At 42.9% G+C, this 14393-nt stretch overlaps 1 protein-coding gene across 1 annotated transcript in view; it reads right to left on the bottom strand.

Annotated features, from left to right (window-relative positions):
- The window catches only part of Rpgrip1 (RPGR interacting protein 1), a 69546-nt gene extending 59639 nt beyond the window's left edge, over positions 1-9907 (bottom strand). The window contains exons 1-2 of the mRNA XM_042679757.1: positions 9838-9907; positions 93-225 (exon numbers count right to left, since the gene is read on the bottom strand). Coding sequence (XP_042535691.1) covers positions 93-225; positions 9838-9907 — 203 coding nt within the window. The remainder of the gene's footprint in view (positions 1-92; positions 226-9837) is intronic.
- Positions 9908-14393: the final 4486 nt, after the last annotated feature.

Below are 14393 nucleotides of genomic sequence, written 5' to 3'. Positions count from 1 at the left end.
GGGCCTCATGCATGCAAGGCAAGCGCTCTACCACTGAGCCACCTTCCCAGCCCTAGTAGAGCTGCTAATTTTTAAAGGATAGCTCTGGGTACCTTTTGATCTCATCCTGTTGTTTCCACGAAAGCTCCTTCACTGACAGGTGCTCATCACGAAGTCGAAAGAATCTGTCCTCCAATTCCTCCCGGGTCATCCTGCTCAAGGATGGTTGAGACTTGATATTCTTACCTATAGTCCCAGGAGAGGATAATTAGAGAATGTTTCCATGATATTTTAACTAAGCAGATCTATCATAACATCTTGTCTAGAAAGCATGACTATAACTAGTCGGGAAGCAGATGCAATGACCACTCTGGAGGCTTTCTCCAATCTTTCTAGCAAGAGATGTGATTTGAATTTTCTGCAAACTAATTTTCTTGATAAAAATACCTAGTAGAGCTATTCTTCCCCCTTAATCTGTGTGTTTGTGTGTGTGTGCATGTGCATGCACATATGTATATGTGTGTGATCATGCTGGTACAAGTGCTTGAACCTAGGGTCTAATACTCTTCCTTGGACTTTTTTCTCAGGTTGGTACTCTACTACCTCTACTCCCGGCTTTTTTTTTTTCCAGTTTTGGGTCTGAACTCAGGGCCTGGGCCTTTCCCTAAGCTTTTTTTACTCAAGGCTAGCACTCTACCATTTGAGCCACAGTGCCACTTCTGGCCTTTTCTGTTTATATAGTACTGAGGAATTGAACCTAGGGCTTCATGCATGCTAGGCAAACACTACCACAAAGCCGCATTCCCAGCTGCCCAGCTTTTGTTGTTGGTGGTCATGGGACTTGAACTCAGGGCCTGGGTACTGTCCCTGAGTTCTTCTGTTCAAAGCTAGTGTTCTGCCACTTTGAGCCACAGCTCTACTAACAATTTTTTGAGTGGTTAATTAGAGATAAGAGTCTTATCAGCCTTAGGAGATGTGGTAAAAGACAAATAGCTCTTTGAACTATTTTTGTAATTATTCTATAAATCTAAAATTAACTCAAAATACAAAGTCAAAGAACTGTGTTTCTCCAAAGTCCCTTAGTAGACTATAGGAAACTTCAGTGCTTTGAAAGGGCACAAAGAAGTCACAAATTTGAAATGTATTATGATACCAAATTAGTTATCATGATCCTTACAGAAATCCTTTTACTGTGCATTCTTCAAAGTACACATGCCTCAAACTTGGAACCAGTCAGTTAGTGGTCAGTGGCCTTTGTATCTTGGCAGATACTTTTTTTTTTTTTTTTTTGGGTCCGGTCATGGGGCCTGAATCTGGGCCTGGGCGCTGTCCCTCAGCTCTTCAGCTCAAGGCTAGCGCGCTACCACTTGAGCTACAGTGCCACTTCCGGCTTTTTTCTTATGTGGTGCTGAGGAATCAAACCCAGGGCCTTGAGCATGCAAGGCAAGCGCTCTACCACTGAGCCACCTTCCCAGCCCTTGGTAGATACTTATTTAGTATACTTTCTGGTTGTTGATGTTTTGCTGCTTGTATTTATTGAATTTACATTTTTGTTGTTATCTTTGTGCTATAGCACACATTCTTTTTATAACCATGCATCAATAGCTTTAGAGATTTGTAGAATATAAAATTTGAGACAGAAATGTTAATAAATTAGCTCAGAATTGCTAACACAAATGTAAACTGAGAAGAGTAATCCATTAAAAAGGAAAAATTGCAAGAAGTACACACTATTAAAAGAAGTACACACTATTGAAAAGCTGAGTTTAAACAATTTGTTGCATTAGTATGTTGTCTGAGATGAAACTATAAAGTAGCTGCAAGAACTATGATGTTTTCTTTCTTTGTTTCTTTTTTTTTTTTTTTGGTCATGAGGCTTGGACTGTAGGTCCTAGTTGCTCAGATTTCAGCCACCGGTGCCCAGCTGATGTTTTCTTTAATGATTTTTCCACAGAATGTTTCAGGACATATTTAGTAAACTGAGGATATGTATTAAAAAAATTACATGGGCTTGGAAGGTGGCTCAGTGGTGGAGCACTTGCCTTGCATGCATGAGGCCCTGGGTTTGATTCCTCAGCACCACATAAACAAAAAGAAAAAAGCCGGAAGTGGCGCTGTGGCTCAAGTGGTAGAGCACTAGCCTTGAGCTGAAGAGTTGAGGGACAGTGCCCAGGCCCAGAGTTCAGGCCCCATGACCGGACCCAAAAAATAAATTAATTAAATAAAAAAAAATTACTACCACAGACTTTGTGTCCAGAAACCTAGATTAAATGCTAAAGAGTATATAAATTTGGAAAATAAATTAAATTCTAAAAGACTTAATTCCTAATTTTCTCATCAATAAAGTAGGAGTAATGAAATACTTAAATCACAGCAATAGTGAAGATTAAAATAAATAATACTTAGAACATATACAAGTTTTCACTGTATTTGATTCCCATGCCCTGCATCTTGTATATACATATATACATTTTTCTAATTTGGGGAGGGAAAGGGAAATAACAAAATTCTGAAACAAAGATACAGGTTGACCATTGTAACAATGAGATGCACAAGACACTATGTTGAAAACGAACTTTACAAAATGGGGCGGAGGGAGGAGTTGGGGAGGTGGGAAGGGAAGAAATGGTAGAAGAAAAACAAAGGAGGGGGTAACAATGCTCAGTAGGAAATGTACTCATTACTGTGTAACCCCTCTGTACAGTATCTTTACAATAAAGAGTTTATATTACAAAAAGAGGGCTGGGAAGGTGTCTTAGTGCATGAAACCCTGGATTCAATTCCTCAGTACCACATAAACAGAAAAAGCCAGAAGTGGTGCTGTGGCTCAAGTGGTAGAGTGCTAGCCTTGAGCAAAAGAAGTTCAGGGACAGTGTCCAGGCCCTGAGTTCAAGCCCCAGCACTGGGAGGGGTGGGGAGAGTCTTTTCTGCTCAGACTGGCTTTGAACCATAATTCTGGGAGATTAGCCTCCTGGATAGCTAGGACTATAGACGTGAGCCACCAGTTCCCGGTTCACTCCCAGATTTTTGCTGGTTAATTAGAGGTAACAGTCTCTCTGGTTTGTACGCCTGGGCTGGCTTCAAACCCTGATCCACAGATCTCAGCTTCCTGAGTACCTAGGATATACAGGCATGAGCCACCAGCTCCTGAGTACCTAGGATATACAGGCATGAGCCACCAGCTCCTGGTGTTAATCTGGTTTTTGTTTTTTAATTTATCCTTCTAGCCAGGCACCAGTGTCTCATGCCACATAATCCTAACTACTCAGGAGGCTGAGATCTGAGGATCATGGTTCAAGCCAGTCCAGGCAAGAAAGTCCATGAGACTCTTGCTTTTTTTTTTGGGTCCGGTTGTGGGGCCTGAACTCTGGGCCTGGGCGCTGTCCCTCAGCTCTTCAGCTCAAGGATTAGAGCTCTACCACTTGAGCCACAGCACCACTTCCGGCTTTTTTTCTTTTTGCTTATATGGTGCTGAGGAATCGAACTCAGGGCCTCAGGCTTGCAAGGCAAGCGCTCTACCACTGAGCCACCTTCCCAGCTCCATGAGACTCTTACCTCCACTTATCCACCAGAAAACTAGAAGTGGCGCTGTGGCTCAAGTGGTAGAGCACTTGCCTTGAACTGAAAAGCTGAGGGACAGCACCCAGGCCCAGAGTTCAAGCCCTGCAACTGACTAAAAAAAAATTTATACTTCTACTTTTGTCTCCATATTAGAACATTTAGACATAGATAGATGTTGTGCTCATAATTATCTGTAAACCTCCAGTAAAAAAAAAAAATGTAAGAACTTTTCTTGATTAGCAAAAGCCAATTATCTCCTTTGTTCTTGTGGCCTAGAGAAACTAATCCAGAGAAGCTGCCTTCTTGGAACATAGCCAGTGCTTGTTCTAGGCTGAGGAAATGAGAGCACAAGCTTCAGTGTGCAGGCTCACAGTGCAGGATTGGCACTGGCCTCTAGGTGGGCAAGACTCATCTCAAACTCCAGAGATCAAAACTTCCCTTTGCTGCTGTAAAGAAAGAGGGCTTGGGGCTGGGAAGGTGGCTCAGTGGTAGAGTGCTTGCCTTGCATGCATGAGGCCCTGGGTTCAATTCCTCAGCACCACATAAGCAAAAAGAAAAAAAGCTGGAAGTGGTGCTGTGGCTCTAATGGTAGAGCGCTAGCCTTGAGCTGAAGAGCTGAGGGACAGCGCCCAGGCCCAGAGTTCAGGCCCCACGACCGGACCCAAAAAAAAAAAAAAAAAGAGGGCTTGCATCTCTATCTGGGAGCCACCTCCACTAGCACCTCTGATCTGTCCTTTGGAAAGGATGACAAGTGAGAATGGGAGGGTGTAATACTATTGTTTGAACAGGGCTTCCTGCCTGCTAGGCTGGCCATACCTCTGGCCCAGGATTTTTTATTTTATTTTTAAATTGTTATTTATAAAAGTGATGTACTGAGGTATTACAATTAAAGGTGTTAAGTAGTAAAGAGTACATTTCTTTTTAGACAGTCACTCCTTCCCTTGCTCTCTCCCAGTTTTTCCCTCCCATCCCCATCCACAAGTGGTATAGTTCATTTTGAACATAGTGTCTAGTGACTACCATTGCTGCATTTGTTTACCCTTTGTCTCTCCATTTCTATGCCCCACTACCCTCCCAAAGACAGATAAATAAGCAAGCAAAAAGGAAAGAAAACAAAGCAACAACAAAGGAAAAACCTCTTGTTTTCATTTCCTGGAGTTCATTTTGATAAATATTATTTTATATGATCAGATACACATAGGCATTGCGCCTTTGTGTTTCTCTCCTAAGAATATCCTCCTTTGTTCTATGTGTGAATGATAGCATATTGTATAATTTATCATGTCCCAGTGTATTTTAGATCTAGCTTCTGCATATGAGAGAAAACATGCACTGTGTCTCTGAGCTTGGCTCACCTCACTTAATATAATTTGTTCTAGGTCTATCCATTTCCCTGCAAATGATATATTATTCTTTCTAATTACCGTCTAAAATTCCACTGTGTATAGCTACTATTTTTTGTATCCATTCATCTATTTTAGGGCAGCTGAGCTGTTTCCATAAGTTGGCTATTGTGAATAGTGCAGCCCTGAACATGGATGTGTTTTTATAGTGTGTTTATAGTGTGATGTTCTGAGTAGATGCATAGGAGTGGTATGGCTGGGTCATAGAGAAGGTCTATGTTTAGTTTTTTTGAGGAACCGCCAGACTGCTGTTCAGAGTGGTTATACTAGCTTACATTGCCACCAACAGTGCAATATGGTTCCTTTCCCCCTACATTCCTGCCAACATGTGTTTGAATTCATGTTGGCCAATCTAACTGGGGTAATGGAATCTCAGAGTTGTTTTGATTTGCATTTTCTTTATGGCCAGAAATGTTTCTTTGCCATTCTTACCTCGTTTTCTTCCTTTCTTTCTTTCTCTTTCTTTCTTTCTTTCTTTCTTTCTTTCTTTCTTTCTTTCTTTCTTTCTTTCTTTCTTTCTTTCTTTCTGTCTTTCTTTCTGTCTTTCTTTCTGTCTTTCTGTCTGTCTTTCTTTCTTTCTGTCTTTCTTTCTGTCTTTTTTTGGGGGTCCGGTCATGGGCTGAACTCTGGGCCTGGGCGCTGTCCCTCAGCTCTTCAGCTCAAGGCTAGTGCTCTACCACTTGAGCCACAGCGCCACTTCCGGCTTTTTTCTTTTTGCTTATGTGGTGCTGAGTAATGGAACCCAGGGCCTCAAGCATGCAAGGCAAGCGCTCTACAACTGAGCCACCTTCCCAGTCCCTCTTACCTCTTTTTCTGAGATTTCTCTCCTTAGCTACTTTGCACATTTGATAATTTGTTTATTAGCCCATCCCAGGTTTTCAAAAATCTTCTTAAATCTGGTATCAGTGGTTCCCACTTGTAATCCTAACTACTCAGGAGGCTGAGATATGAGAACTAAGGCTCAGAGCTAGCTCAGGCACAGAAATCTGAGAAATTCTTTTTTTTTTTTTTTTTGTCGGTCATGGGGCTTGAACTCTGGGCCTGGGTGCTGTCCCTCAGCTCTTCAGCTCAAGGCGAGCGCTCTACCACTTGAGCTACAGCGCCACTTCCGGTTTTCTGGTGGTTTATTGGAGATAGGAGTCTCACGGTCTCTCCTGCCCGGGCTGGCTTTGAACCGCGATCCTCAGATCTCAGCCTCCTGAGTAGCTAGGATTACAGGTGTGAGCCACCAGCGCCCGGCAGAAATCTGAGAAATTCTTATTACCAATTAATATGCAAAACCTACAAGTGGAGGCATGGCTCAAGTGGTAGAATTCTAGCTATGAGTTAAAACTGAGAAAGCCAAACTGAGAGTTCAAGGTTCTGGATTAAAGCTCTGGTATCAGCACCCCCCCCACACACACATCTATTTTATTGAAATATAACTGATATAGTACCTATAATGCACATCAGAAGAGGGGAAATTGTGATTAGTTTTAACATATATAAATATTCATCATAACTTTTGTTTTTTTTAATGAATCTTTTTTTTAATTGTAAAAATATCGTACAGAGGGGTTACAATTACATGGGCAAGGTAATGAGTACATTTCTTATCAAGCATTGTTGCCTCCTCCTTTGTTTCCCCTTCCCATCCCCTCCCATCTCCCCACTCATAACTTTTACTTGTGAATACACTCCCATACTCCAGTTCCTTTGAGGCCCTTTGCAGTCCATTTTCTCCCATCCCACACCAACCTCAAACCCCACTATTTTCAAATACTATGTCTTATGACATTATAGATTGATTTCCATTTTCTAGAACTTCATAAGATTTTTGTTGTTGTTGTTGGTTGTGGGGCCTGAACTCTGGGCCTGGGTGCTGTCCCTCAGCTCTTCAGCTCAAGGCTAGTACTCCACCACTTGAGCCACAGTGCCACTTCCGGTTTCATTTTCTGCTTATGTGGTGCTGAGGAATCGAACCCAGGGCCTCATGCATGCAAGGCAAGCACTCTACCACTGAGCCACCTTCACAGCCCTTCATACAGATTAAATAATGTATTATATATCTATCTTTTCTCTGACTGCTTTTACTTAGCAAAAGTATTTTGAGAAAAATCCATGCCAGAGTTCCTCTTAACTTCTGGATGTTATTGTCCTTTGTATAAATAGGCCATCATTTGTTTGTCCTTCTATTGTTGATTGAAATTGGGTTGGTTCCAATTAGGGGCCTTTGAAAATAGAGCTGTTATGATTGTCTGTATATACACCTTTGTGTGGATGTATGTTTTCTTTTCTGTTGGGTAACTACAAAAGAGAAGAGAAGCTAGATCATAGGTGAGTTCCTATTTACCTTCTAAGGATTGCCAAACTGGCTCAGAGCATGGCCAGGTGAAAGCACCTGCCAATCAAGAGGCCTTGAGTTCCAACCTCGGAAATAGAAAAAATGTTTTATATTTAATAATAACAACAGTTGGAGATAAGTGTTTCACCTGAGCTGCCTTCAAACTGCGATTTTTAGATCTCAGCTTTCTGACTATGATTACACTAGTGAGCCATTGGCACCCAATTTTCACTAATGGCTTTTTGGTCATTAACTGGAGTTTCATCAAAGGTAAGGAGAAGCACAGAGGGCTGGGAAGGTGGCTTAATGGTAGAATGCTTGCCTAGCATGCATGAAGCCCTGTGTTTGGTTCCTCAGTACCACATAAACAGAAAAAGAGCAAAAGAAGCTCAGGGACAAAGCCCTGAATTCAAAGCCCTGGCAAAAGAAGAAGAAGAGGGCTGGGAAGGTGGCTCAGTGGTAGAGTGCTTACCTTGTATGCCTGAGGCCCTGGGTTCAATTCCTCAGCACCACATAAGCAGAAAGAAAAAAAGCCGGAAGTGGCGCTGTGGCTCAGGTGGTAGAGCGCTAGCCTTGAGCTGAAGAGCTGAGGGACAGCGCCCAGACCCAGAGTTCAGGCCCCAGGACCGGACCCCAAAAAATAAAAAATAAATAACAAAAAAAAAGAAGAAGAAGAAGAGGAGGAGGAGGAGGAAGACAAGGAGGAGGGGAGGAGGAAGAAGAGGAAGGAGGAGGAAGAGGAGAAGAGGAGGAGGAGGGGGAGGAGAACAGGGAGAAGAGGAGGAGGGAGAGGAGGAGGGGGAGGAGGAGGAGGAAGAAAAGGAAGAGGAGGAAGAAAACAAGCAAGCTCAGGAACAGTGCCCAGGCCCTGAAATCAAGCCCCAGGCCTGGGGGGGGGGGGGGGGGGGGAGGGGGGAAGCCAGGCACTGGTGGCTCATGGCTGTAATCCTAGCTACTCAGGAGGCTGAGATCTGAGGATCTCGGTTCAAAGTCAGGCCGAGCAAGAAAGTCTGTGAGACTTTTTTTTGTGTGTGTGTGTCAGTCATGGGGCTTGAACTCTGGGCCTGGGTGCTGTCCCTCAGCTTCTCAGCTCAAAGCTAGTGCTCTACCATTTGAGCCACAGAGCCATTTCCAGTTTTCTGATGGTTTTAATGGAGATAAGAGTCTCATGGACTTTCTTGTCTGGGCTGGCCTTAAACCACTATCCTCAGATCTCAGCCTCCTTAGTAGCGAGGATCACCAGCGTGAGCCACTGGCAACCAGCTCTGTGAGACTCTTTTTTTTTGGGTACGGTCGTGGGGCCTGAACTCTGGGCCTGGGCGCTGTCCCTCAACTCTTCAGCTCAAGGCTAACGCTCTACCACCTGAGCCACAGTGCCACTTCCGGCTTTTTTTTTCTTTTTGCTTATGTGGTGCTGAGGAATCGAACCCAGGGCCTCAGGCATGCAAGGCAAGCGCTCTGTGAGACTCTTATCTCCAATTAACCACCAGAAAACTGGAAGTGGTGCTATGGCTGAAGTGGTAGAGTGCTTGCCTTGAGCAGAAGAGCTCAAGGACAGCACCTAGGCCCAGAGTTCAAGCCCTGAAACTGAAAAAAAAAAAAAAAAAGGCATAGAAATGGAGGGCCAAAGGTTAAACAAATGCAGCAGTGGTACTCACTAGATACTACATTGAAAATGAACTATACAACTTGTGGGTGGGGATGGGAGGGAAAAACTAGGAGGTGACCCAATTGTCTCAAAAGAAATATACTCTTTACCTGACTTATGTAACTGTAACTCCTCTGTACATCACCTTTACAATACACAATTTTTTAAAAAAGAACCCAGCAATTTTAAAAAGTCTTACAAAGGAATATAATATACTTTGATAGAAAAGAATATCTCATACAATGTTGAATGTAGGATCCTCCTTCCTCAGCCTCCAGAATCCTGGGATTGGAAATGTTCACCACTATGCCTGTCCAAAAATATTTTAAGGCCTGTGAGGAAGAAACTATTGGACCTGATCCCTCTTGTCTTAAATTACCTGCCTCTAGTTAGTGAGACTGAAGAAGTAATTGTGTGGATAAAGTAGAGAAACCCACTAGTTTCTACCTGGTTTCTGTCATAGGATGGTAGTGCATGGGAATTGTATTTCACTCATAAACTCACATAGTAGAAACCTTATCATGAGAACTTGAGAACAAAATGTTGAAAAGATTGATGATAAGAGCCAAGAGAAAAAAAAAGTAGTAGCTGGGCACCATGGCTCACACCTGTAATCCTACCCACTCAGGAGGCTGAGATCTCAGGATTCATTCTGGGCAACAACAACAACAAATAGAAGAGATTCTTGCAAAAAGCCAGAAAAAAAAAGCTGGAAATAGAGCTGTAGTTCAAGTAGTAAAATACCTGACTGAAGTGGAAAAAGCTAAATGGAGAGTGCCTGGACCCGAGTTCAAGCCACAGTACCAGCACTAAATAAACAAACAGCCAAGCCATCCCCCTGAAGGCTGACAAGGTGGCCCTCAGTAGTAGACTCATAACTGTTTCAATATTCAAAGGTATTCATCTTCAGGCTTTCAGTTTACCTTTGGACACACAGATGGAGTCTGTGTCTCTAACTTGCAGGCCCCCTGAAGTATGGTCCAGGTATGACATCCTTTTTGTCCTCAAGTTGTAAGAGATCCTAGAGGAAATGAAGTAAAGTCCAGCTAATTAAGCACAGCTTTAAGATGTCTTCTATGGTCCCTATTTGTTACAGAAGGAATTTTTTAATACTTTTCTGATGGCATATGTCATGTCTATTTGTAGTAGCTTCAAATGCAAGAACATTTGTAATAATGACATCTTTCAAAAGGAAGACCAGCCCTTCGTAATATAGAATTTATTTATATATATATATTATTTTGGATCTTTCTTTCTTTCTTTTTTTTTTCTTTTTCTTTTTTTTTTTTGGTCGGTCATGGGGTTTGAACTCTGGGCCTGGGCACTGTCCCTCAGCTCTTCAGCTCAAGGCTAGCGCTCTACCACTTGAGCCACAGCGCCACTTCCTTATGGATCAACCTTTAGATGTTTACTCAGTTTGGATGTCAATAACCACTGCTTTTCTCCTGGTCTTTAACCAGGTTTTCCAATAAATGTGTAGGTATTGACTCACTAATGTATACTCTCTGATTCAGTCCCTGCAGCCTCTGTGATATAAAGAAGAAGCTACGCCAGGCGCCGGTGGCTCATGCCTATAATACTAGCTACTCAAGAGGCTGAGATCTGAGGATCGCAGTTCAAAGCCAGCCCGAGCAGGAAAGTCAGTAAGATTCTTATCTCCAATAAACCACTAGAAAACCAGAAGTGGCGCTGTGGCTCAAGCGGTAGAGCGCTCGCCTTGAGCTGAAGAGCTGAGGGACAGCACCCAAGCCCAGAGTTCAAGCCCCACAAACTACCAAAAAGAAAAAAATAATAATAAAGAATAAGCTACAGCTGGGCACTGGTGGCTCATGCCTGTAATCCCAGCTACTCAGGAGGCTGAGATCTGAGTATTGCTATTCAAAGCCAGCCAGGGCAGGAAAAGTCAGTGAGACTTTTATCTTCAATAGACCACTGAGAAAACTGGAAGTGGTGCTGTGGCTAAAGAGGTAGAGCGCTCACCTTGAGCTGAAGAGCTAAGGGACAGCACCCAGGCCCAGAGTTCAAGCCCCATGACCGACAAAAAAAAAAAAAAAAGCTACAAACCCAAATTGAATGGATCAGATTTTCTTTTTAGGAAGCTTGAAAAGATGCAGAGAATTAATTAAACTAATCTGGTTGTATTGGCACATACCTGTGATCATAGTACTAGGAGGCTGAGGAAGAGGATCCTGAGTTCCAGGACAGTTTGGGTTATATTGTGAGTTCAAAGACAGACTGCAAGTGCAAAGACAGACCCTGTGTCAAAAGAAAGAGAGAGGGAGAGAGAGATAAAGAGAGAGAGGAGGGAGGAAAGAAGGAAGGATAAAAGGAAGGAAGAAGGAAAGAAGAAAGGAAGGAAGGAAGGAAGGAAGAAGGGAAGGAGGAAAGGAGGAAGGGAGGGAAAGAGGGGAGTGAAGGTACTGGTGGCTCACAATTTAATTCTAGCTACTAAGGAGGCTGAAATCTGAGAATTATGGTATAAACCACTGGCACCCAGCTTCTTCTCTCTTTTTCTTTTCATTTTGCTTTTAAAAATATTATTATCTTTAAGTAGTTGTACAAAGGGCTTTTAACTCAGCATGTTAATTTGTGAGTATAATGCATACATATACTGGGTTCTTGAAAATTGTTCAAAGTACAACTATTCTTTCTAAACTTGCAAAGATAAGTATATACAAAGTAACACTCATTAATTAGCTTAATTTAGCCTTCTGTGATGTATTCATATGTCAATACAATATAGCATACAGGATACATAGATATAACCTTTATTTTTTTGTTTTATTTTGTGGTGGGGCCTGAACTCTGGGCCTAGGTGCTGTCCCTGAGCTCTTAAGCTCAAGGCTAGCGCTCTACCACTTGAGCCACAGAGCCCACTTCTGGCTTTTTCTGTTTACATGGTGCTGAGGAATCGAACCCAGGGCCTCATGCATACAAGGCAAGCACTCTACCACTGAGCCACCTTCCCAGCCCCACACTCTTTCTTTTGTCATTAAAAATAAACTAATAACTGAGTGCTGGTAGCTCACATCTGTAATCCTATCTACTCAGGAGGCTGAGATCTGAGGATTTTGGTTCAAAGCCAACCCCAGCAGGAAAGCCTGAGACTTTTATCTCCAATTAGCCACCAGAAAAGCTAGAAGTGAAGCTATGCCTCAAGTGATAGAATGCTAACCTTGAACAAAAAACTAAGGGACAGCATCTAGGCCCTGAGTTCAAGCCCCAAGACAGGTACACACACACACACACACACACACACACACACACACACACACACACACACACACACACACACACATAATAGGGCTGGGAAGGTGGCTCAGTGGTAGAACGCTTGCCTTGCATGCCTGAGGCCCTGGGTTCGATTCCTCAGTCCCACATAAGCAAAAAGGATAAAGAAGTGGCGCTGTGGCTCAAGTGGTAGAGAGCTAGCCATGAGCTGAAGAGCTGAGGGACAGCGCCCAGGCCCAGAGTTCAGGCCCCACTACCAGACCCCCCCCCCAAAAAAATAATAATGATGTGGAACTGTAACAGCAAATCCTCCTCTGTCTAACTAGAGTAAGCTAATAAAAAATAATAATGAGCCGAGCACCAGTGACTCATGCCTGTAATCCTAGTTACTCAGGAGGCTGACATCTGAGGATCCCTGTTCGAAGTCAGCTAGGTTTTTTGTTTTGTTTTGTTTTATTATTATTATTTTTTTTTAGTCAACCAGATTTGAAGCCAACCTGGGCAGGAAAGTCATGAGACTCTCATCTGCAATTAATCACAGAAAAATCCGGAAGTGGATCTGTAGCTAAAGTGGTAGCATGCAATTTGAGCAAAAGGAGCTCAGGGAAAGTGCCCAGGCTCAGAGCAAACCCCAGGACCAGAGCAAAAAAAAGTAACGATGATGTAGAACTGTAACAACAAATCCTCCTGTGTCTTACTTGTGTAAACTAATAAAAATAATAATGAATTTTGTTTGTTTGTTTTGTCGGTCATGGGTCTTAAACTCTGGGCCTGGGCGCTGTCCTTCAGCTCTTCAGCTCAAGGCTAGCTCTACCACTTGAGCCCCAGTACCACTTCTGGTTTTCTGGTGGGTAATTGGAAATAAGAGTGTGGAGATAAGTGTGATGGTGCACATTTGTAATCATAGCACATGAGAAATGGAGGCAGGATGATTTCAAATTTGAGGAATCTTGGGCCATAGTAAAACGTTGTCTGAACTTAAATGAAGAAAGGAAAGAAGGAAGGCGATAGGGCTTGGAGTGTCACTTAGTTGTAGAGCATGTGCTTAGTATGTACAAGGCCCAGAGGTTTGTTCAGCAATCATACATTTTTGAGCCTACAAACAAGAGAGTTAGAAGGGGGGCTGGGAAGGTGGCTTAGTAGTAGAGTACTTGCCTTGCATGCATGAGGCCTGGGTTTGATTCCTTGGCATCACATAAGCAGAAAAAGCCAGAAGTGGCACTGCGGCTCAGGTGGTAGAGCGCTAGCCTTGGGAGAGAGAGAGAGAGAGAGAGAAGTGTTGAAAAGCTTTAAGAAAATCCATCTAGTCAGAGACAGAGAGGAGAAGATTGGGCTAGGAGGATATTTCTATAGTTCAAGCCAGAGACTTTGAACTAGGAAGGATAGAGGCAGGAGGACTGAAAAATGAAATAGATGGATCATCAGGATCCTTAAAAAAGGAGAATCAAGAGGCCCTAAACTCAAACCTGAATACTGGGGCGGGGAGGGGGGGGGGGGGGAGAGTGGAGGCAGGGGGAAGGAAAGACAGGGCAGGGCAGAAAAGGGAAGAGAAAGAAAGTGAGGGAAAAAGAAGGAATGAAGGCACAAAGGAAAAAATGATGAGGTAAAAAGGAAGAGAGAAAGAAAGACAAATAAGTGGTTGGATATGGGTTACAGATAAGAAGATAATAGAATTAAAGATGACCCAGTAATGCATTCCTGAATGCTGAGAGGTGAGGTAAAATACAAAATAAACTCTTCTCTTGAAAACACCCCAGGGTAAAAATGGAAGTCTTGAAATATGTATTAGGTGTCAACTTACAGTTGTGGCTAGCTGGGGAGAGATGTCTCCAGTTCTTAGAATGTTTCTGTGTCCTCCAACACTGGCTTTGCAATCCTATTGTCCTCTGCTGTTAAAGGTAGAACTAATCCAGGTTTTTAGCTGTTAACTCTTTGTAGATCAGAGGGTGAAGACTGTGCTTTTTCTCTTTGCATATAATATTGGGGGAAACAGAAGCTAAAATGAGCTTTCCAACTCCTCCACTAGCATCAAAGTACATTTTTTGTTTGATTTGAGATTAATAGAAATTTGCTGATGTTGAGAAATGGTCTTTATATCTCTCCTAGAAGGGCAAAGACAATGGGGGTAGTTCGTCCTCCTGAGATCTCTTTCAACAGAATAAGCTCTGCCTCATTGGTGGGATCCCTGTAAGCACTCAATCCACAGTACAAGGATCTTCTTAACTGAAGAATGAATGGAGACCATTTG

Source organism: Dipodomys spectabilis, unplaced genomic scaffold, assembly GCF_019054845.1.
Source record: "Dipodomys spectabilis isolate Male_0828 unplaced genomic scaffold, ASM1905484v1 ptg000054l, whole genome shotgun sequence".
Taxonomy (NCBI): domain Eukaryota; kingdom Metazoa; phylum Chordata; class Mammalia; order Rodentia; family Heteromyidae; genus Dipodomys; species Dipodomys spectabilis.
The sequence above is the reverse complement of the archived record's forward strand: the minus strand, read 5'-3'. Positions and strand labels throughout refer to the sequence as shown.